At 37.0% G+C, this 25,153-nt stretch overlaps 2 protein-coding genes across 3 annotated transcripts in view; both read left to right on the top strand.

The window, feature by feature from the left end:
* The window catches only part of ZNF157 (zinc finger protein 157), a 505,987-nt gene extending 493,734 nt beyond the window's left edge, over nt 1-12,253 (top strand). Inside the window, 2 exon segments of the mRNA XM_060001697.2 lie at nt 10,677-11,388; nt 11,473-12,253. Of these exon segments, the coding sequence (XP_059857680.2) occupies nt 10,677-11,388; nt 11,473-11,845 (1,085 nt within the window). The 3' untranslated portion in view covers nt 11,846-12,253.
* Nucleotides 1-25,153, top strand: part of LOC132417940 (zinc finger protein 81) — a 142,314-nt gene that overhangs the window by 51,669 nt on the left and 65,492 nt on the right. Inside the window, exon 5 of one of the 2 annotated variants that reach the window (XM_069540377.1) lies at nt 12,643-12,977. The exons of the other annotated variant lie outside the window; for it this stretch is intronic. Coding sequence (XP_069396478.1) covers nt 12,643-12,689 — 47 coding nt within the window. The 3' untranslated portion in view covers nt 12,690-12,977. Of the gene's footprint in view, nt 1-12,642; nt 12,978-25,153 lie in introns of those variants that run through there. 2 annotated transcript variants of the gene reach the window in all.

Genomic DNA, 25,153 nt, shown 5'->3' with positions numbered 1-25,153 from the left:
AGTGGTATTGTGGGATTTTTTCCCCTTTTTAATATCTGTTATCCATTTGGGTTTCCTCTCCTGTGAATTTCTTGTTCCTATTATTTTATCTTGTCTAACCATATAGTTTTTTTCTATTCTTGACTTGTACCTAATTTGCTCACTTCCTTTTCCATTGAGCCTTTTCCCCCCACTGAGATGCCACTGGCTATGGATGTTGTTTACTGGCTTCTGGATATTTGTTCCCGTAGTAATTAATTCAAAAGATTCTGAACACTTAAGCTTTTTATTTGTATTCTTAGGAGTTCCATATTGGCACCACTAGTTGCTATATTATAACTGGGCTTTAGTACCACACTTACCTACATATTAGACAATTCCCACAGAATATTCTACTTTATTCATCCTTACTTAGTATGTGAGGAATTGGCATTATCATTGCCCAAATCAGGAATCTTCAACATTCCAAACTTTGTCAGATTCTGCTGTTTCTTGTTTCTTCCCTCTTAGCTATCTTCTCCTACTCATTACTCTGCAATTCCTTTTTTTTCTTTTTAAAAGAATACTATTTAGATATCCTCTCATCTTAACTCCTAGTATCATCACCTAGAGCAAGTCTGTATTTTCTTACGCTTGGATTTGCAGATTCCATTCTTGTTTCTAGTTCATCTTAAATACCACTGATAGATTTCATTACCTGAGACACTGCATTTCTCTTTACCATTAGCTTTATGAAGTAAAGCTATTAATATTAAATATTAACTTTTTTGCAGTCCAAATGATTTTATTTTTTAAAATTTATTTTATTGAAGTATAGTTGATTACAACATTGTGTTAATTTTATGCTATATAACACAGTGATTGTTATACATATATACTTTTTCATATTCTTGTCTATTATAGTTTATCACAGGATATTGAATATAGTTCCCTGTGTCAATTACTCCATGTTATATAATACATGACCAATAGCTCTTCTCTCAGTGCCACCTACAACATGGCCATTTATTTCCAATAAAAGTTGTATCTGTGCAGTTTCCTTAATTCATGCTTTCCTCAGATTTTCACCTTGTCTTTAATGCCTACCAAATATAAAGTTCGTCTCTGCATCTAGTCTCTTTATTATTTTGTGCTTTGCCTATCTAGGCAATAGACACTTTCGTTTTGTTTCATCTCAGGTTATCGTCTATTACATAAAACTCCCCTTACCTACTCCAAAGTAATTGCTCTTTTCCGTTTCTGTTCCCCCAACACTCAGATGCTTCTGCCCCTAGTAATTTTGAAAGTCCCTGAAAATAAGAGCCTGTATCTTATTTTCATTATCCAAATACTAAGCACAAAGAAAATACCAATATTAACTAATCAAATTTGTGGGGGACAAGAATATGAGTATTCTGCTCTATTTCAGAAGGGTTTTTAAAAGTTCTACTGAGAGGAATTCAATGGAACATAGACTGCAATTGGAAAGTAAAGACAATGGAATCAAATATTTAAAAGTTTACTGTCTATGCATTGTGTTTCTATTTTTAAAACATTATTTATTTTGGCTGCTATTAGTCTATTAAAATGATTAGCAAAATGAATAGCACATAGGGTGTCTGCTTCTGAGGTTCAGAAAAAAGTCTCACTAGCAATATGATCAGATTAATTTTCAAAATAAAAGACTCAAACTATTTGATGAAGCATACATACATTTTTAAATGGCACAAAAGAAGATGCTAAGCAGGAATGGAGGAAGAGGATATGAACATGTCATTTTATTTGGGAATAAACTGGACTTTTGTGAGGCATTTTTTTGAGTGGCAAAGAGAATGCCAGCTTGCATGTACAGTTCTTTCTAGACTGATGACTCTCCATTTATGTACTGTTCGTTGAATATATGGGCTCAGGAAAGGTGTAGAGAAGCTTTTTATTGCAGGAGCAAATTTTTTACAATGAATATTGGTGCTGGTGATCTAAATATTGTCCAATACAGCAGGGGGTTAGAAGTTAAGTTCTATTTATGTTAGACATTTTATATAAATTTAAGTGTTAAGTAAAGTGAGAAGTGAAGCCACTGCTAAAACCAAGCCTAGGAATCCAGGACTTAATAACTTACAAATAAAGTAAAGCCAAATGTGTGAGAATAAAATGCAACTTAAGAATAAGAGGAGGGGGCTTCCCTAGTGGCGCAGTGGTTGAGAGTCCGCCTGCCGATGCAGGGGACATGGGTTTGTGCCCCGCTCCGGGAAGATCCCACATGCCATGGAGCGGCTGGGCCCGTGAGCCATGGCTGCTGAGCATGCACGTCCGGAACCTGTGCTCTGCAAAGGGAGAGGCCACAAAAGTGAGAGGCCCACATACCACCAAAAAAAAAAGAAAAAAAAAAGGATAAGAGTGGGAAGAGGCCTTCAAGATCGTGGAGGAGTAAGACGTGGAGATCACCTTCCTCCCCACAAATACATCAGAAGTACATCTACATGTGGAACAACTCCTACAGAACACCTACTGAACGCTGCCAGAAGACCTCAGACTTCCCAAAAGATATATATTATTTTCCTTTTTCCCTTGCAAAAATTCCCTTGCAAGTGTGTATGTGTATGCTTCTTTGTGTGATTTTGGCTGTATAGCTTTGCTTTTCCATTTGTCCTAGGGTTCTGTCTGGTTTTTTTTTTTTTTACACTATAGTTTTTAGCACTTGTTATCATTGGTGGATTTGTTTTTTGGTTTGGTTGCTCTCTTCTTTCTTTCTTTTTTTATTACTTTTTAATTTCTTTTAATTTTTAATAGTTTTTAAAATTTTTTATTTTAATTTAATTTTATTTTTTTCTTTCTTTCTTTCTTTTTTCCTCCCTTTTCTTCTGAGCCATTTGGCTGACAGGGTCTCGGTGCTCCGGCAGGGTGTCAGTCCTGTGCCTCTGAGGTGGGAGAGCCGAGTTCAGGACGTTGGTCCACCAGAGACCGCCCAGCTCCATGTAATATCAAATGGCGTAAGCTCTCCCAGAGATCTCCATCTCAATACCAAGACCCAGCTCCACTCAACGACCAGCAAGCCACAGTGCTGGACACCCTATGCCAAACAACTAGCAACACAGGAACACAACCCCACCCATTAGCAGAGAGGCTGCCTAAAATCATAATGTCACAGACACCCGAAAACACACCACCAGACAGGGTCCTGCCCACCAGAAAGACAAGATCCAGCCTCATTCACCAGAACATAAGCACCAGTCCCCTCCACCAGGAAGCCTACACAACCCACTGAACCAACCTTAGCCACTGGGGGCAGACACCAAAAACAACGAACCTGCAGCCTGTGAAAAGGAGACACCAAACACAGTAAGTTAAGCAAATTGAAAAGACAGAGAAACACACAGCAGACGAAGGAGCAAGGTAAAAACCCACCAGACCAAACAAATGAACAGGAAATAGGCAGTCTACCTGAAAAAGAATTCAGAGTAATGATAGTAACAGTGATTCCAAAATCTTGGAAACAGAATGGAGAAAACACAAAAAACGTTTAACAAGGACCTAGAAGAATTAAAGAGGAAACGGACAATGAACAACACAATAAATGAAATTAAAATTTCTCTAGAAGGAATCAATAGCAGAATAACTGAGTCAGAAGAACGGATAAGTGACCTGGAAGATAAAATAGTTGAAATAACTACCACAGAGCAGAATAAAGAAAAAAGAATGAAAAGAATTGAGGACAGTTTCAGAGACCTCTGGGACAACATTAAACACACCAACATTCGAATTATAGGGGGCCCAGAAGAAGAGAAAAAGAAAGGGACGGAGAAAATATTTGAAGAGATTATAGTTGAAAAATTCCCTAATACAGGAAAGGAAATAATCAATTCCAGGAAGCACAGAGAGTCCCATACAGGATAAATCCAAGGAGAAACACGCCAAGACACATATTAATCAAACTACCAAAAATTAAATACAAAGAAAAAATATTAAAAGCAGCAAGGGAAAAACAACAAATAACATACAAAGGAATCCCCATAAGGTTAACAGCTGATCTTTCAGCAGAAACTCTGCAAGCCAGAAGGGAGTGTCAGAACATGTTAAAGTGATGAAAGGGAAAAACCTACAACCAAGATTACTCTACCCAGCAAGGATCTCATTCAGATTGGATGGAGAAATTAAAACCTTTACAGACAAGCAAAAGCTAAGAGAATTCAGCACCACCAAACCAGCTTTACAAAAAATGCTAAAGGAACTTCTCTAGGCAGGAAACACAAGAGAAGGAAAAGACCTACAATAACAAACCCAAAACAATTAAGAAAATGGTAATAGGAACATACCTATCAATAACTACCTTAAATGTAAATGGATTAAGTGCTCCAACCAAAAGATATACACTGGCTGAATGGATACAAAAACAAGACCCATATATACGCTGTCTACAAGAGACCCACTTCAGACCTAGGGACACATGTAGACTGAAAGTGAGGGGATGGAAAAAGATATTCCATGCAAATGGAAATCAAAAGAAAGCTGGAATAGCAATTCTCATATCAGACAAAATAAACTTTAAAATAAAGACTGTTACTAGAGAGAAAGAAGGACACTACATAATAGTCAAGGGATCAAACCAAGAAGAAGATAGAACAATTGTAAATATTTATGCACCCAACATAGGAGCACCTCAGTACAGAAGGCAAATGCTAACAGCCATAAAAGGAGAAATCGACAGTAACACAATCACAGTAGGGGACTTTAACACCCCACTTTCACCAATGGACAGATCATCCAAAATGAAAATAAGTAAGGAAACAGAAGCTTTACATGATACATTAAACAAGTTGGAGTTAATTGATATTTATAGGACATTCCATCAAAAAACAACAGAATACACTTTCTTCTCAAGTGCTCATGGAACATTCTCCAGGATAGATCGTCTCTTGAGTCACAAACCAAGCCTTGGTAAATTTCAGAAAATTGATATCGTAACAAGTATCTTTTCTGACCACAACACTATGAGATTAGATATCAATTACAGGGAAAAATTCTGCAAAAACTACAAACACATGGAGGCTAAACAATACACTATTAAACAACCACGAGATCACTGAAGAAGTCAAAGAGGAAATCAAAAAAATACCTAGAAACAAATGACAATGAAAACACAACAACCCAAAACCTATGGGATGCAGCAAAAGCAGTTCTAAGAGGGAAGTTTATAGCAATGCAATCCTACCTCAAGAAACAAAAAACATCTCAAATAAACAACCTAACCTTTCACCTAAAGCAATTAGAGAAAGAAGAACAAAAGAACCCCAAAGTTACCAGAAGAAAAGAAATCATAAGGATCAGATCAGAAATAAATGAAAAAGAAAAGAAGGAAACGATAGCAAAGATCAATAAAACTAAAAGCTGGTTCTTTGAGAAGATAAACAAAATTGATAAACTGTTAGCCAGACTCATCAAGGAAGAAAGGGAGAAGACACAAATCAATAGTCTTGAAAAAGGAGAAGTAACAACTGACACTGCAGAAATACAAAGGATCATGAGAGATTACTACAAGCAACTATATGCCAATAAAATGGACAACCTGGGAAAATGGACAAATTATTAGAAAAGCACAACCTTCTGAGACTGAAGCAGGAAGAAATAGAAAATGTAAACAGACCAATCACAAGCACTGAAATTGAGACTGTGATTAAAAATCTTCCAACAAACAAAAGCCCAGGACCAGATGGCTTCACAGGCCAATTCTATCAAACATGTAGAGAAGAGCTAACACCTTACCTTCTCAAACTCTTCCAAAATATAGCAGAGGGAGGAACACTCCCAAACTCATTCTGCGAGGCCACCATCACCCTGATACCAAAACCAGACAAATACGTCACAAAGAAAGAAAACTACAGGCCAATATCACTGATGACCATAGATGCAAAAATCCTGAACAAAATACTAGCAAACAGAATCCAACAGCACATTAAAAGGATCATACACCATGATCAAGTTGGGTTTGTCCCAGGAATGCAAGGATTCTTCAATATATGCAAATCAATCTATATGATAAAACATATGAACAAATTGAAGGAGAAAAACCATATGACCATCTCAATAGATGCAGTAAAAGCTTCCGACAAAATTCAACACCCATTAATGATAAAAACTCTCCAGAAAGTAGACATAGAGGGAACTTACCTCAACATAATAAAGGCCGTATATGACAAATCCACAGCCAACATCGTTCTCAATGGTGAAAACTGAGACCATCTCCACTAAGATCAGGAACAAGACAAGGTTACCCACTCTCACCACTGTTATTCAACATAGTTTTGGAAGTTTTAGCCACAGCAATCATAGAAGAAAAAGAAATAAAAGGAATCCAAACTGGAAAAGAAGAAGTAAAGCTTTCACTGTTTGTAGATGATATGATACTATACATAGAGCATCCTAAAGACTCTACCAGAAAACTACTACAGCTAATCAATGAATTCAGTAAAGTAGCAGGATACAAAATTAATGCACAAAAATCTCTTGCATTCCTATACACTAATGATGAAAAATCTAAAAGAGAAATTAAGGAAACACTCCCATTTACCATTGCAACAAAAAGAATAAAATACTTAGGAATAAATCTACCTAAAGAGACAAAAGACCTGCATGCAGAAAACTATAAGACACTGATGAAAGAAATTAAAGATGATACAAACAGATGGAGAGATATACCATGTTCTCAGATTGGAAGAGTCAACATTGTGAAAATGACTATACTACCCAAAGCAATCAATGCAATCCGTATCAAACTACCACTGGCATTTTTCACAGAACTAGAACAAAAAAATTCACAATGTGTATGACAACACCAAAGACCCCAAATAGCCAAAGCAGTCTTGAGAAAGAAAAACAGAGCTGGAGAAATCAGGCTCCCTGACTTCAGACTATACTAAAAAAGCTACAGTAATCAAGACAGTATGGTACTGGCACAAAAACAGAACGATAGATCAATGGAACAGGATAGAAAGCCCAGAGATAAACCCACACAGATATATGGTCACCTTATCTTTGATAAAGTAGGCAAGAATATACAATGGAGAGAAGACAGCCTCTTCAATAAGTGGTGCTGGGAAAACGGGACAACTACATGTAAAAGAATGAAATTAGAACACTCCCTAACGCCATACACAAAAATAAACTCAAAATGGATTAAAGACCTAAATGTAAGGCCAGACACTATAAAACACTTAGAGGAAAACATAGGCAGAACACTATGACATAAATCACCGCAAGATCTTTTTTGACCCACCTCCTAGAGAAATGGAAATAAAAACAAAAATAAACAACAGAGACCTAATGAAACTTAAAAGCTTTTGCACAGCAAAGAAAACCATAAACAAGACGAAAAGACAACCCTCAGAATGGGAGAAAATATTTGCAAATGAAGCCACTGACAAATGATTAATCTCCAAAATTTACAATCAGCTCATGCAGCTCAATATCAAAAAAACAAACAACCCAATCCAAAAATGGGCAGAAGACCTAAATAGACATTTCTCCAAAGAAGATATACAGATTGCCAACAAACACATGAAAGAATGCTCAACATCATTAATCATTAGAGAAATGCAAATCAAAACTACAATGAGATATCATGTCACACCGGTCAGAATGGCCATCATCAAAAAATCTAGAAACAATAAATGCTGGAGAGGGTGTGGAGAAAAGGGAACCCTCTTGCACTGTTGGTGGGAATGTAAATTGATACAGCCACTATGGAGAACAGTATGGAAGTTCCTTAAAAATCTAAAAATAGAACTACCATACAACCCAGCAGTCCCACTACTGGGCATATACCTGAGAAAACCATAATTCAAAAAGAGTCATGTACCACAATGTTCATTGCAGCTGTACTTACAATAGCCAGGACATGGAAGCAAACTGAGTGTCCATCAACAGGTGAATGGTTAAAGAAGATGTGGCAGATATATACAGTGGAATATTACTCCACCGTAAAAAGAAACGAAATTGAGTTATTTGTAGTGAGGTGGATGGACCTAGAGTGTGTCATACAGAGTGAAGCAAGTCAGAAAGAGGAAAACAAATACTGTATGCTAACACATATATATGGAATCAAAAAAAAGTGGTTCTGACGAACCTAGGGACAGGACAGGAATAAAGACGCAGACATAGAAAATGGACTTGAGAGAATGGAGTTGAGGATACGGGGAGGGGGAAGGGTAAGCTGAAATGAAGTGAGAGAGTGGCATGGACTTATATATACTACCAAATGTAAAATAAATAGCTGGTGGGAAGTAGCTGCATAGCACAGGGAGGTCAGCTCCATGCTTTGTGACCACCTAGAGGGGTGGGATAGGGAGGGTGGGAGGGAGATGCACAAGGGAGGAGATATGGGGATATATGTATATGTATAGCTCATTCACTTTGTTATAAAGCAGAAACAAACACACCCTTGTAAAGCAATTATACTCCAATAAAGATGTTAAAAATAAAGAAAAAGAATAAGAGGATGAGATTTTATATGGGAGATGTGTTCAGAGTACAGTATCAAAATGACTAACAGGGGAAAACTGGATTTGATGATTCAGAGCATTCTCCGTATCTAAAAACTCTTGCTGGTAAGATAGTGTGTAATTCTTCATTTTACAATTATTATTGAGATTCGCATATGTCTCATGAACTATACTGGTAATGGAACAATCTGTGATTCCCACTCTGGGCAAGAATAGTATAATAATTGTGTTAAAGATAATTCACAGTAGTAAAGAGAGCATTAGATACAGTGACTTAAATACAGAATTTTATTTCTCTCTTATATAAAGTCTCTAATATCACAAGCCATTGGAAAACCTAGTTGCTCCTGCTTATTTATGAATCCAGGTTCCTTCCACTACTCAACTCCACTGTCTCTTGGATTCTTTGTGGCATCTGCATGTTTGAATCCATGTTGCTGTCACGTCCAGGTTTTAGTAAGCAAGAGGGTAGAAGAAGGTATAGAGAAAACATGCCTACTGTTTCAATGCTCTGGTTTGAAGGTAGCACCCGTTTTTTTCTCTCACATTCTGTTTAGAACATTGTCACATGGCCACACCAATTTTCAAACGAGGTTGAGAAATGTTATATGACTGGGCAGCCATATGGCTGGCTACTACTCTGTTATTGCAAAAGAATGATGAAACAGATTCTAGTGGGCAGCTTTCAGTCTACCACAGTTGGTTTGTCATCTCTCTGATTTTGTACTTCTTGTTAAATATATATAATTTTTGTTCCAAGAAAACAATAACACCTCGATGGAGAGTTGGAGTATAGACATCCATTTATTGTTTGTATAGGTCAAGATGGCTGTGATCACAATATTTTTCCTATAGGCATGAATAAATTAATTTTTTCAGTTTTATTGAGATACAATTGACATACAGCATTGTATAAATTTAAAGTGTACAGCATAATGACTGGACATATATATATTGTGAAATGATTGCCACAGTAAGTTTAGTTAACATCCATATCATATAGATACAAAAAAGAGAAAGAAAAAATTTTTCCTTGTGATGAGAACTTTTAGGATCTACTCTCTTAGCAAATTAAACTGTTTTTTATCACCTTAATTTGATATTGTTGCTAATAAGCAAGAATCAGTGAGATAAGTGGGATTTAGAATTGAAAGCTAATGAGGACTTAGACTCTGAGTCACCCCTTCAAGCCAAGCTAATGAGGACTTAGACTCTGAGTCACCCCTTCAAGCCTAGGCTCTCCACAGAAATTTCCCCTTTAAACCCTTGTCTGTTTAATCTTCTCTTCACCCTACTTGATATCCCCTACCAAAATAGAGCTAGATTGCTTAGCTGAACTCCAATCTCCAATACTGAATATATATATATATATATATATAAAATCATTCTGAACTTCACTTTCCTTATCTACAATGGTGAATAATAATAGAAAATACCTCATAGGGCTTTTGAAAGGATTAAATGAGTTCATATATATATATTTCTTAGAACAATGCCTGGAACATCATGTCAAATAAGAGCTTGGCACATAATAAGTGCTATATATGTATTTTCTGTCATTATCATCATCATCATCATCAAATTTACTGGTTTCCGTGTTCAATTTGGATTAATTTATGTGTACCTTTTAATCTTCTGCCATCTATTCTTTGTGTCAATTTTACTTTTTCATTCTGTTTTTAGATGAAAAGTTTGGGATTAAGACCTCACAAAAAAGAATTTCTGGAAAAGTTTCATTTCATAGTGAAATGGAGGGTGAAGATACAAGAGATGATTCATTGTATTCCATTTTAGAAGAACTGTGGCACGGTGCTGAACAGATAAAAAGCTATCAGGAAAAACAGAACAAACCTCTGAGTCATGCTGCTTTCATCAATAAGAAAATATTGAATACAGAATGGGATTATGGATATAAAGACAGTGGAAAATTTGTTCATCCAGGCCCAAATCGTATTCCTTCACAGAAAAGATCCCATAAACGTGACTCATTTGGAAAGAGTTTAAAGTATAATTTAGATGTACCTATTCATAATAAAAACAATGCAACAAAGAACTTTGATAAAATTATTGGACACGGTGAAGTTTTCACCCAGAGCTCTTCTTATACTAACCATGAAAATACACATACAGGAGTGAAATTCTGTGACAGCAATCCATGTGGAAAAGTCTTCAGCTTCAAACAAGCACTCAGTCACAATCTGAAATTTCCTGTTGGGGAAAAAGCAAATATGTGTACTGAACTTGGGAAGATCTTCACCCAGAGGTCACACCTCTTTGCACCTCAGAGAATTCATACTATGGAAAAACCTCATGAACTTAGCAAATGTGTGAATGTTTTTACACAGAAGCCACTACTCAGTATATATTTGAGAGTTCATAGAGATGAAAAACTGTATATATGTTCTGAGTGTGGGAAGGCGTTCATCCAAAATTCAGAATTAATTATGCATGAGAAAATTCATACTAGAGAAAAACCCTATAAATGTAGTGAATGTGGAAAATCATTTTTCCAAGTGTCATCTCTACTTAGGCATCAGACAACCCATACTGGAGAAAAACTTTATGAATGCAGTGAATGTGGGAAAGGCTTCTCCCTCAACTCAGCCCTCAATGTACATCAGAAAATTCATACTGGAGAGAGACACCACAAGTGCAGTGAGTGTGGGAAAGCCTTTACCCAAAAATCAACGCTCAGAATGCATCAGAGAATTCATACAGGAGAGAGATCCTACATATGTACTGAATGTGGGCAGGCCTTCATCCAAAAGGCACACTTGATTGCACATCAAAGAATTCATACTGGAGAGAAGCCTTATGAATGCAGTGACTGTGGGAAATCTTTCCCTTCTAAGTCACAACTCCAGATGCATAAGCGAATTCACACAGGAGAGAAACCCTATATATGCACTAACTGTGGGAAGGCCTTTACCAACAGGTCAAATCTCAATACTCACCAGAAATCTCATACTGGAGAGAAGTCTTATATATGTGCAGAATGTGGAAAAGCCTTCACAGACAGGTCAAATTTCAATAAACACCAGACAATTCATACTGGAGAGAAACCCTATGTCTGTGCTGATTGTGGGAGGGCCTTCATCCAGAAGTCAGAGTTAATTACACATCAGAGAATCCATACTACAGAGAAGCCTTACAAATGTTCTGACTGTGAGAAATCCTTCTCCAAGAAACCACATCTCAAAGTACATCAGCGAATTCACACAGGAGAGAAACCATATATATGTGCAGAATGTGGGAAAGCCTTCACTGACAGGTCAAATTTCAATAAACACCAGACAATTCATACTGGAGAGAAACCCTATAAATGTAGTGACTGTGGAAAGGGCTTCACTCAGAAATCAGTTCTGAGTATGCATCGCAATATTCATACATGAAAGTAAACCTGTTTCTTGAAAATGAGAAAACCTTATCACAGAAATCAGGTCTAAGTGTGTATTATAAAATTCAACCAAGACCGATCATATATGAATACATTGTATAATAAAAAGAATTCATCAGGCTGTTTCACCTGAGAGGAGAAAAATTATTTGGAAGAGACCCTCTAAGAATGCACTGAATGAAGGGGAACTTCCATATTTTCACAGCCTCACAAAATATAATAGAATTCATACCAGGGAAAATGCTGTCAGTTTGAGGCATTAGGAAAAGCCTTCCTGTACAAAGTATTATATAAGGCAAGTTATTATCAAATTCTTTATAGATGGAGTATGCAAAATCATATAAATGACTGTAATGTTTACTGTGTTATATTAAGCAATTTAAAGTGGCAACAAAACAAAAGGTAGGACAACAAAATGATATATTTAATGTGTAGACCTGCTCTCAGTTCTGTAGAGTATTTGCAGCAGAACACATTGCACAATGGGAGGAATAATTGAATTGAAAATTTTTTTTGGATTTAATGTAATTGTGTCTATCAAATATGTTTCCTATTGAATATTTTGCTCATGTGAATCCACAGTTTTAAAGTCATTATGGTTTTATATATACACACATCTGCTGATACAATTTTACACGAATACATACATATAATCCTATCATTCATACTGGTTTCCATGACATCGTATTTTTATCTTCCTTCATTGTGGTACAATGCAAAATAGCCACAGATCTCTCCCATCCTTTTATGCACCCCCCTTTGTAATATTACTCTGTTGTTTTTCTTATTAAGAGGTGGAGCTCTCTCTCTACTCCTTGACTCTGAGCTTGGCCATGTGACTTGTTTTGGCCAATGTACATTAACAAAGAGATTCAAGAAGATGCTGGGGAAGTGTGTAAAGCCTGCCTCGAGTCTTACCCTCTCTTGCTGCTCTTTGGAATTCCAAGACCTTCATGTGAAGAAACTCAGATTACTGAGGGATGAGAAGCCACATGGAACAGAGATGAACCAGGCCAGCTGAAGCCCCTTAGACCAAATGCCAGACATGGGAGTGAGGCTTTCATCAACCTCCAGCCCCAGCCACGCCAGCCCACACCAGAAGAGCCACACCAGTTATCCCAGCCAACCTGGAGAATTATGAGATAAATAAAATGATTATTGTTTTAAGCTACTAAGTTTGGGGTAGTCTGTTGCACAGCAAATGCTAAGTAATACCTAAAAGTGTACATCTACTGGGGGTATTGTTTCAAAATATAAGACGTGACATTAGCTTTGGGCCTGGGCAGCAGGCAGAGACTGGAAAAACAATGAGGAAAACTGTTAAGAAAGGCTGGAAAAGATGGCAGTCTGTGTTGTTTAGTAAGGGAAAGAAATAGCAAAACAGTCACCATCCTCTGTGGAAAGATAGAGAATGTACCAAATGAACTTGTGGATCTGGCTAAAGAGATTTCCAACAGAATGTTGGAATTATCAGTTTGCTTCTTTTAGCTGCATGTGATAAGATACAGAAAGAAAAGTATGAACTAAGCAAATAACTGTTCCATTTGTGAGCAGAATTCAGAAGAAATAACAGAAAAGCCAGGACTTGGCTGGGTTGAAAATAACTGCTTCACATCTCCAGTCTCTCCAGCCACCAAAATATTCTCAAGGTGAAAAAATGGCCCAAGGGTAGAGATCAAATCGTAGATGTGGTTCTAAGACCCTTTGTTAAAATGTGTGAAATATTTAAGTTGGAGTTTGGGAGACTCTCTCAGCTAAGTCAAACAGCTTCTTAAAACTTCACATTTTCCCAGTAGCCTGACACACTGCTCAAAGTAGGGAGGGTAAAAAGAATTGTTGATGTCGCATTTGGGACATGGAGTAAATACAAACCAGATTCATAGAAACTTGTAACATTTTTAATAGAGTTTTACTAGCAAAACTACCTCCAGGTTGGACTTAAAGGGACTGAAACAGTCCAAAATGAAAAGTGGCCTCTGGACTCCCCTCTCTAACTTCTGTGAACAGGAAGCAAGCTGAGAAAGTTACTCAGCTGCAAACATGGGCCATTTCTTATGGGAAAAGAAGGCTGTCTCAGAAGACCCAAGAACGATGTACTAAAATGGACTGGGAAGCCATTCCCAGGTAGAACCGTGACCTAAGCAAGAAACATTATTTGCCCCTGGGGCAGGGAAACCTGACAATTTTTGCTCTCTGGGATTTCAGAATTATTATGGAACAGTGACATATGTGCCTCTTGTTCCTCCCCTTTTTGAATGGGAGTATCTGTTGCAGTTATCTTGTCCCTATCTCATTATTGTATTTATATTTATGTGTGTGTGTGTGTTGGGTTGGGGGGGTGGTCATATAACTTGTCATTTAACTCACAGGTCTCTGGATCAAGAAACTGAGAAACTGCACCCAAGGAGCCTCAGCCATATCTGAACCTGATGCAGAAGACTTAAAGTCTTAGATTTGAGCCTGATGCTATAATTTGGGATAAACGTTTAGAGGTCTTGGAATGGAGGTGAACATATTTTGCATGGTATGATAATGTAAATAATTTATGACCAGAAGAGAGACTGTTAGACAGAAAATGCTGCAAATTTCTATCCTTATATGTATGCCTGTTTTCAGTCATTATTTTGCTTTGTGTTTCAGTTGGGATAATTTCTATTAACCTATCTTCAAGTTCACTGATTTTTAACCCCTACCCTGGCTCTGTTAGATCCACTGATGAACCCATTGAAGGCATTCTTCATCTCAGTTATGTTTTCTTTTCATTTCTAGTATTTCCATTCTCTCTGCTGAAATTCCCCATCTGTTCATACCTGTTGTTTACATTTTCCACTACCCTCTTTAACATATTAATTAATCATTGTTATTTTAAATTCCCTGTTTGACAGTTCCAACAACTGGATCAACTGAGTCTGGATCTGTTGATTGCTTTGTCTCTTGACAGTGGATTGTTTTCTCTTGCTGTTTTGCATGTAATTTTTGGCTGAATATCCAATGTTGTATGTAGGAGAGTAGAAACTAAGGTAAATATTTATTCCTGGGAGTAGATAATGGCTGCTTTCCTTATAGGTCATTAGCATAGGGGAATTGAGTCCATCTAGTCAGGATTTAGGCTGGGTTTAGGTTTTGTTGCTCTCTTTACCTACAGTGTGTCAATGACTTCAAATTTCTCTAGTGTTACCTTGTGCTTAGAGTAGGCACTGGTTTTCCAGATAATTTTTCTCAATATTCCTGAACCACCCTTGCCTTTAGGTGTTTCCTATGTGCCTGCATCTCAGAGAGACTCCCTCTCTATGCTCTTGCTTCTCCCTTAGTAGTAGACTTCTATTATTACCTGGGTCTTGGTGACCTGATGAGTGGGGGGACAGGAGTTGTCCTGGGCCAGCCTCAGTCTTAGGCAGGCCCTGTATCCCTAGGTCTTGGAGGGTGAGGCTTTTTCAGTGATCCTACCCTCCCCATTAGTATAAAGCCTTAAATGGTCTGGGCCTAGGATGGTTTCCTGCCCTTCCTCTGTGAGTGGAAGGTTTTTTTCCCTTTTCCTTTCCTCTAGCCACAGTGGATCTTCACCTATGTCCTGTGGGCAACAAGGTTTGCTGCACTTCCCCCAGTGGCTTAAGGCTTTTGTTTTGTAGGGGAATAGGGTCCCATTGGGGCTTTGTGCCATTTCTGTATCAGCAGCTGTCCCCTTGCAGGCCTACACCACTGAGAGAGGCTTTCTCCAATCCCACCCTATCCCCAGTGTTTCTTGTGAGCACCCAGTGGAGGTCTGTGGAGAAGAACCTGCAAATGGGGGCTAACTACCCCTAGGTCTGCAGCTCTCAGAGGTCCTATATTCTCACACTATCCCACACTCAGCCTTTAGAAATTTATTTAAAATTCTTGCTGAATTCTTACTGCTGGTGTGGTAGACCCATCTTCCTTCCTGCTCTGCCATAGGTGACCAGTGATAACTTCCTGTCTCCTTTGAGGCATTTGCCTTATATATCAAGCTAGTTGGTTGCTCTATGATGAGTTCAAGAAAAGTTATGATTTTGTAGATTACCTGAATTTTTTCTAATTATAAGAATGGGAGCTCTTTTCAGGTGTCTACATTCTAGCCAGAATCCAGAAGTCTGGATGGTCTCCTTTAGTCACTACCATCAGAATATATGCCACCTTTCAATATGACTTTGCCACTTCACCCAAGAGGTAGAGTCCATTTCTCCAGCCCTTGAAACTGGATTTGGCCACTTCTTTGGCCAGTAGGACATTAGCAAATATGACACAAGCAGAGGCTTGAGAAGTACTTGCACACTGAGGTTTGCCCACTCTTGCTCCTCTTTGAAATCCTGAGCCCAAGTGTGAAAAAGCCTGGATTATGCTATTAGAGGATGAGAGACTTTATGGAGCAGTGATGGAGCAGAGATGAGCCATCCCAGTTGAGGTGCCCTAGACCAACCATATTTCATCTGCCAGATGTGTGAATGAAGCCATTCTATCCATCTAGCCATGGTCAAGCCTACTGTGGTCGGCAGCCTCTGAGATGACCTTGAATTATCGCCACCTCCTGGTATCTACACCCTTGTGTAATTCTGTTCCCTTGAGTTTGGGCTGGATTAGTGACTTGGTTCTAGTGAATAGAATGAGGCAGAGGTAATGGGATGTCACGTCCAAGATTAGGTTACAGAAAGATGGGGGCTTCCAATTTGGATGCTGTCACTCTCAGAGGGTTTACTCTAGGGGAAGCATGAGGCAGCCCTATGGAGAGACCCACATGAGTGAGTTTTGGAGCATATTTTTCCAGTCTAGCCTTCTCATAAGACCAGAGCCTCAGCTTACAGCTTGACTGCAACCTTATGAGAGACCTTCAGCCAAAGGCACCCTTCTGAGCCTCACCTGAATTCCTGACCCACAGAAACCATGAGATAATAGATGTTGTTTTAAGCTGCTAAATTTTAGGGTAATTTGTTAGATAGTAATAGATTACAATAGTAATACACTGGCCTAGACTAGAAAAGCTCTGCCATCCACTCCACCCATCCCAGACGACTCACAGAATCGTGGATTAAAATGTTGATTGTTTTAAGCCACTAAGTTTTGGGTGGCTTATTACCGAGAAAAAGCTAACTAATACATTTATTATTTACTGAATTTCCTCCTCCACTATTTATCCCCAACAGATAACCAGTACTAATTAACCACTATGAACACTTTCATGTTTTAATCTGTGCTCATAATTGTATATAGATATACATATGTTACATGCTTATAATCAGACAGAAGCTGTATAAGGATTGTTTTCTTCCTTGATTTTCAAATATGGGATCATGTCACACAACTATCTCTGCTTGCTTTATTACTCAACAATAACGCATTTGAATGATTGCATGATAGTTCGTGGGGTGGGTATGCAATAATTTATTCAACCATTTATATATTAAGATTTATTTATACACCCCCTTTTCAACTTAGGAGCAATGCTGTTCAAAATATTGAGGCAATTTGCATAGTGGTTGGGTAGATAGGCTCAGGAACCAGTCAGCTAGGGTTTCAATCCTGGTTCTACCAGTTACTAGCTATGTGACCTTGGACAGGTTAGTTAACCTCTCTGTCCTGATTTCTTCAGCTGTAAAGGATGGATGTTCACAGTAGTACCTATCTCATAGATTTGACATGAGATGTGTATAAACTTCCTAGGGCTGCTGTAATAAAGTACCACAAACTGAGTGGCTTAAAACAACAGAAATGTATTGTGAGGGCAGAAGTCTGAAATTAAGGTGTCAGCAGGGCCACACTCCCTCTGAAGGCACTAGAGAAGGAATTGTTTTGTGCCTCTCACCTAGTTTTTGGTAGTCTCAGTCATTCCTTGGCTTGTGGATACATCACTCCAGTCATACAGCCATTTTCTTCCCGTGTGTCTTCACATCGTGTTCCTTCTGCTAGTCTGTCTCTGTGTCTAATTTTCCCTTTTTTTTTTTAATAAGAATACCAGTCATATTGGATTAGGCCCACCCTACTGGCCTCATTTTAACTTGATTACTTCTGTAAAGACTCTGTTTTCAAGTAAGGTCACATTCTGAGGTACTGGAGGTTAGGACTTCAACATATCTTTGGGGGGTACACAATTACTCATAACAAGAAGTTGATGCACTTATCTGTGTAAAGCACTTAGAACTATGTGTGGGGAGAAATTCTTGATGAATACTAGATACACCCCACTTCCTGAGCCTGCCAAGTCCCCCCTACCATTCTCTATGCTTGGGCAGGATTTGAGAGCTTGTGTGTGGTATCTTAGTCTCATCCAACTACCTAAAGAAAATGTTTAGAGTGACAGGGAAAGCAGGCCAAGGACCAAGGCTTGTGCTATCAGCATTTGAGGACCAGGCCAAGAAAGATTCATCTACAGAGCATAATGGGAAGGAACAGCTGGAGTGGTGAAAACATACCAGGTGAGCAAGGGGTTCACAGAGAACAGAGTGTTTCCAAGGAGTGTTTCAGTGGAGGAACTGTCCACCCTAGAGGTCAATTCACATGAGGAAAGAAAACCGGTGCTTGGATTTTGTGACAAGGAGGTCATTATTAACTTTGGTGAGTGTTATTTTAGAAGTGAATTTAACTAAGGAAAACAATTGAGCAAATTTGAAGGAGTTTCTGAACTCAGGTGGTGTTACTTCACCACAAAACTTTTCCAGTAGAAAAAAAAAATTAGGTTATTGGGCTGTATTGTTCTACTGTTGTCTGGGTTATGCTGAGAAATGTGTTTTCAAGAATCCTGTGTGACTCCAGGTTAGAGTCGGCCAAAAGTAGAAATTGCATGAGATTCGGGAGGTCAAAGTGAAGGAACAACCATTACTCCAAAAGTTTGAGATTAGATACAGGGAAGGACAGATGCAGAGATACCCGGAAGGTCTTAATTTTTCCTCACTCTCTTCCACTCTGTATTCAGCCCTTTCTATCTCCCAGCCCTGCTTACCTACAGTGGCCCCAGGCCTGCCACCAGATGCCTAGCTGCAACCCACAAAGGCAACAGTTCTTCATATATTTCTCCATCAGCTCTCCTTTCATAGTCTCACTTAAGCAGCTGGATGTGCCTGGCTTCTCAGATTTTCTTGCAAGCACTGACTTATCCACCCATGCCAGTGTTTCAAAAGGGCTGGTTTAGTGACTTCTCTAATCTTCCAGCTTCCCCTTCCATACCTTTACTTCCCCAGCTACTCCCACAATTGTGCATGATCTAATTCATATAAAAATTCCTTATTCCATAATACTCATAATGAATCCACTTCCCTGATTGAACCCTGATTGTTAAAGTTACACTTTCTTTTCCTGAGAACTTGGTAAGCATTGCTCTTCTAAAATTGAGTGGTACCATTGAGAAGTCTTAGATTAACCTGATATTTTTCTTGTATGTTTCTGCCACGTGATTCTTTTTTTATGCTGGAAGTTAAGGATCTTTAGAAGCATATGCCTTAGTCTTGATTTTTGTGAGCTAATTTTAACTGGGTTATAGTTAGCTGTTCCAATCATGATTCAAGCCTTTTATTTCAGGGAAGTTTTATTTTGTTTAACTTTTTTATCTGGTCCATCTCTTCTCTTCTTCAGGGACATCAAGTATGCATATGTAATATGTCTTTGTCATCTTCTCCGTCCATTTCTTACCACTCTACATTCGTTTCATACATTCGTTTCATACATTCGTTTCATTATTCTTTTTGGTTGTTTGTGATTGGCTCTAGCCTCCTGTTCAGAGATAATTCTCCATGAATTCTTAATGTCTAGACATCAAGCCAGTGTGCTCAGGTTTATTTACATTCCAGAACAGTAAAGATAGAGAATGTCTCCCTCCCTGGAGACATTCCCAGAGATTTACTTACATTCTAGGACAATAAAGGTAATGTCTCTCTTCCTAAGACGAGGATGGGCAATAAATCAATATAACAATATTGTGTTTTCCCCACATTTTAATTATGTCAATTTTCAATCATGTAGAAGTACTGAAAGAACAGTACAATGAACACACATACAACTTTCATCTAGATTCAACAATGTATATGTAAATTTTTTCCTGAATAATTGATGGTAAGTTATAGACATTATAACATTACACTCAAATATTTGAGCATCCATATCCTAAAAATAAGGACATTCTCCCCCATAACTAGATCATCATTATCAATCTAATTCTCATATGATATCTAATACGATATATCCAGTCCATTTTCAAATTTCTCTCATTGTCTCCAAAATATATTTTACAACTTTATTGAGGTATAATAACATATAGTAAATGGAACTTGTTTAAAGTGTACAATTTGATGAGTTTTGACATATGTATGTACCTTTAAAACCATCACTACAATAAAAATAACATATCCATTACCCATAAAAGTTTCCTTATGCCCGTTTGTCATCCAACCCTCCCTCCCCACACCCTTCCCCCCATCCACAGGCAACCACTGATCTGTTTTTTCTCACTATAAATTAGTTTGAATTTTCTACAATTTTATATAAATGGAATTGTACTGTAGGCATTCTTGTTTTGTTTTGCTTCTTTCATTCAGCATAATTATTTTGTGATTCGTTTTTGTTGTTACATGTATCTATAGTAATTACTTTTTACTGCTAAATGGTATTTCATTGTATAGATGTACCAAATTTGTTTATCCATTCATGTGTTGATAGAAATCTGTGTTGTTTCTAGTTTTTGGCTATTACAAATAAAACTGATATGAACATTTGAATACAAGTCTTTGTGTGGATGTAGCTTTCATTTCTCTTGTGTGAATACCTAGGATTGAATAGTTTGGTCATACACTGAGTGTATATTTAGCTATTTAAGAAATTTGCAAACTGTTTTCCAAAGTGCTGTACCATTTTACATTTCCACCAGCAGCATATAAGTGTTCCATTTGCTTCACATCTTTGCCCTCACTAGGAATGATTATTCCTTTTAATTTTAGCCATTTTTGTGGGAGTCATGTGGTGTCTCACTGTGGTTTTAACTTACACTTTCCTAATAACTAATGCTATAGATCATCTTGTGCTTATTTACAATCTATATATCATCTTGGTTGATATATCTTTTCAAATACTTTGTCCAGTTGTAAGAGTTCTTTATATATCCTAGATATAAGTCCTTTGTTGGATATATATTTTGCAAACATTTTCTCCCAAGTTTGCCTTTTCATTTGAATAACAGAAGAGCAAAAGTTTTTAATTTTAATAAGTCCAGTTCATTTATACGTTCCTTATAGTTCATGCTTTTTGAGTCATGGTTAAGAAATTTTTGCAAAACTCAGGGTCACTAAGACTTTATCCTATGCTTTCTTCTAGACATTTTATAATATTGGTTCTTACATTTAGTCCTGCTATCCATTTTGATTTAATTTTGTATATGGTCTTAGGAAACGGTTTAGGTTCACTTTGTTTTGCATATGGCTGTCCAATTGTTCAAGAACCATTTGTTTAAAAAAAATTATCCTCCCTCGATTGACTTGCCTTGTCATTTCTGTAAAAAAGTCAGTTGATTGGTTGTATTTCTGGAAGTACTTCAGTTCTGTTTTTCCATTTGTCTATCTTACTGCCAGTACCACTGTTGGCATTGTTGTAACTTCTGTATTACTCTAGCATTAGTGATTACTGTAGACTCATAATAAGTCAAAGTCAGATAGTGTTAAGTTCTCCAACTTTACTTTTCTTTTCCACAATTGTTTTGGCTATTCTAGGTCTTTTAAATTTCCATATGAATTTTAGAATCAGCTTGTTGGTTACTATAAAAGGCCTGCTTGGGTTTTGATTGGGATTGAATTGAATCTATAGATCTATTTGGAAATAATTGACATTATAATAATATTGAGTTTTCAGATCCATGAACAGGGTATATATTTCCATTTATTTAGGTCTTCTTTCATTTCTCTCAGAAGTGTTTTGTAGTTTTTAGTATGCAAGTTTTATACATTTTGTCAAATTTATCCCTATTTCATATGCCTATATTATTTTAAATGGTATTAATTATTTTAAAATTTCCAACAGTTATTTGCTAGGATAGAGAAATACAATTGACTTTCACATGTTGATCTTGTATCCCATAACCTTGCTAAGCTCACTTATTAGTTCTAGTAGTTACTGTTGATCCTCTTAAGCTTTTCTACATAGACAATCATGTCATCTGTGAGAAATGGTAGTTTTGCTTCTTCCTTTCCATTATAGGTGCCTTTTATTTATTTTCTTGTCTTATTGTACTGGTTACAGTACAATGTTGAATAGAAGTGATCAGAGTGGATATCTTTGCCTTTTTCTTGATCTTAGGAAGAAAATATTTAGTCTTTCACCTTTGAGTATATTAGCTGTGGGTTTTTCATATATGCTCTTTATCAGGTTGAGGAAGTTACCTCTATTACTAATTTGTTGATAGTTTTTATCAAGAAGAGATGTTGGATTTTGTCAAATGTTTTTTCTCCAGCTATTGAGACAATCATATAGCTTTTCTTTTTTAATTTGTTAATCTGTCAAATTACATTGATTATATTGATTTTTGATAGTTAAATAAATCTAGCATTTCTGGAATTAAACCCCTCTTAGTCATGATGTATTATCATTTTTATATATCACTGGACTCAATTTGCTAAAGTTTTTGTTAGGAATTTTTGCATGTATTCTTATTTAGGATGTTGGTTTTTAGTTTTCTTATATTTTCTTTGTCTGCTTTTGGTATCAGGATAATGCTGACTTCATAGAATGAGTTGGGAAGTGGTCCCTCCCCTGGAAGATTTGGTGTAGAAATGGTGTTATGTCTTCCTTTAATGTTTGGTAGAATTTGCCAGTGAAGCCATCTGGCACTGGTATTCTTTTATAAAAGATGTGGTGTATATTTCATGGAATATTATTCATGAAAAAGAAGAAAATCCTGCCATTTGTGACAAAATGGATGGACCTTAAGAGCATTATGCTAAGTGAGGAAGTCAGACAGAGAAAGACAAGTACTGTACGATATCACTTATATGTGGAATCTTAGAAAACCAAACTCATAGAAACAGAGAACAAAATGGTGTTTACAAGGAACTGGGAGGGGTGAGGCAATGGGGAGATGTTAAAGGGTACAAACTTGCAGTTAGAAGATGAATAAGTTCTGGGGAGCTAATGAATGGCATTGTGACTATAGTTAACAATACTGTATTATATACTTGAAAGTTGCTAAGAGACTGGATCTTTAATGTTCTCACCACAAAAAGAAATGATAATTATGTGACATCATAGGGGTATGAGCTAATGCTATGGTGGTAATCATGCTCCAGTATATAAGTGTATCAAATCAACAGGTTGTACACCTTAAACTTACACAACATTAAATGTCAATTATGTCTCATTTTTTAAAAAAGTTTTAAACTAAAAATTCAATTTAACGGTTATAAGGCTATTCAGGTTATCATTTTCTCCACTGAGCTTTAGTAGTTTGTATTTTTCAAAGAATTTGTCTATTTCACATAAGTTGTCTAATTTAGGAGCAAAATGTTGTTCATCATATTCCTTTTTTATCCTTTTAATAAAATCTGGAGGATCCGAAGTGATGTTCCCTTCTCCCATTCTTGATATTAGTAATTTGTGTCTCATTTTTCTTCTGGGCAGTTTGGCTAGAGATTTATCAATTTTATTGATTTTTCTCAAATATCCAGCTTTTGGTGTGATTGATTTTTCTCTATTGTTTTTCTGTCTTCAATTTTATTTATGTTCCCTTGTTTATTATTTCCTTTCTCTGCTTACTTTGAGTTAAATTTGCTCTTCTTTTTCTAGTTTCTTATGGTTGAAGCTGAGTCACTAATTTGAGACGTTTCTTCTTTTGTAGTATAAAGCTTTAGTGATATAAATAACCCTTTAAGCACTCATTTAGTAGCATCTAATATATACTGATATGTTGTCTTTACATATTCATTCAGTTCAAAATACTTCCTAACTTACCTTGGGATGTCTTCTTTGTCCCGTGTGTTATTTAGATGTGTGTTACAGTATCCAGATATTTTAGAATTTTCCACTTTCTGTTATGATTTATAATTTGATTCCATTGTGATCAGAGAATATACTTTGTATGACTTGAATACTTATAAATTAATTGAGACTTCTGTTACGGTACAGAATATGGTCTATCTTGGTAAAAGTTTTATGCACACTTGTAAAGAATGTATTTTTCTCTTGTTATGTGGCATGATCTATAAATATGAATTAAGATCTTTGATAGTATGATTCAAGTCTTCTGTAGCCTTACTGATTTTATGTCCATTCTATCAGTTATTGAGGGAGAGGTATTGAAATCTCCAACTAACATTGTGCTTCTTTCTATTTCTCCTTTCAGTTATACAGTTGATGCTTTATCTATTTTGAAGCTCTGTTATTAGGTATACAGCATTTAGGACTGTTATGTCCATTTGTTGAGTACACCCTTTTTTCATTATGAAATGACTCTATCATGGTAAAATTCTTATATTAATAGCCACTTCTTTTTTTCTTTTGATCCGTTTTAGCAAGTATGTATTTTCCCATCACACACACTTATATATAGTCTCCAGCCCTTCCAGAGGCTGAACTGATACCACATGGCTCAAAACCCTTACCATAAATCCCACTGTTGGCATAGACTACCCAGCATGGCTCCAGGCTCCCAGGTAACAGACACTCTTATCAGGCAGGACACTCCAAGGGCTTAGAGGTTACCTCCTAGGAGCTGGGTCAAGGGGCCAAGCCTTTCTTTGGGCAAGGTTTATCCTTTACTGAACACCAACCTTTTTTCTGTTCCAGGATCCAATGCAGTTTATCACATTGCTTTGAGTTGTCATGTTTCCTCAGTCTCCTCCAACCTGTGACAGCTTCTTTGGTCTTTATCTTTCATGATCTTGACACTTTTGAAGATTAGTCTTGTAGACATGATAAGTAGTCTTGTAGAAATGTTCCTCAATTTGCATTTGTCTGATGTTTTATCATGAACATATTGAGGTTATGGATTTGGGGGATGGATATCACAGAGATTATGTGCCCTTCTTATTGCATTATTTCAGGGGACAGATTATATGAACGTGACTTATTACTAAGTGATATTACTAAGTGACATTAACCTTGGTCACTTTGTTATGGTGGTGTCTCCCAAGTTTCTCTGTTGTAAAGTTACTGTTTTTCCTCTTTCTATACTCTTCACTGACTCAAAAGTCCTCATACTGAAGGAAAGGGCGATTAAGCTCTACCTTCTGGATGGAGGGGCATCAAAGAGTTTGTAGTCATATGTTAAAACTACCACAAGGGAAATATTTTGAGGTTGTGCAAATATCCTGTTTCTCCTTAA

The sequence above is a fragment of the Delphinus delphis genome, chromosome X (genome assembly GCF_949987515.2).
Source record: "Delphinus delphis chromosome X, mDelDel1.2, whole genome shotgun sequence".
Classification (NCBI taxonomy): Eukaryota; Metazoa; Chordata; class Mammalia; order Artiodactyla; family Delphinidae; genus Delphinus; species Delphinus delphis.
This window is presented reverse-complemented; position numbering and strand designations above follow the sequence as displayed.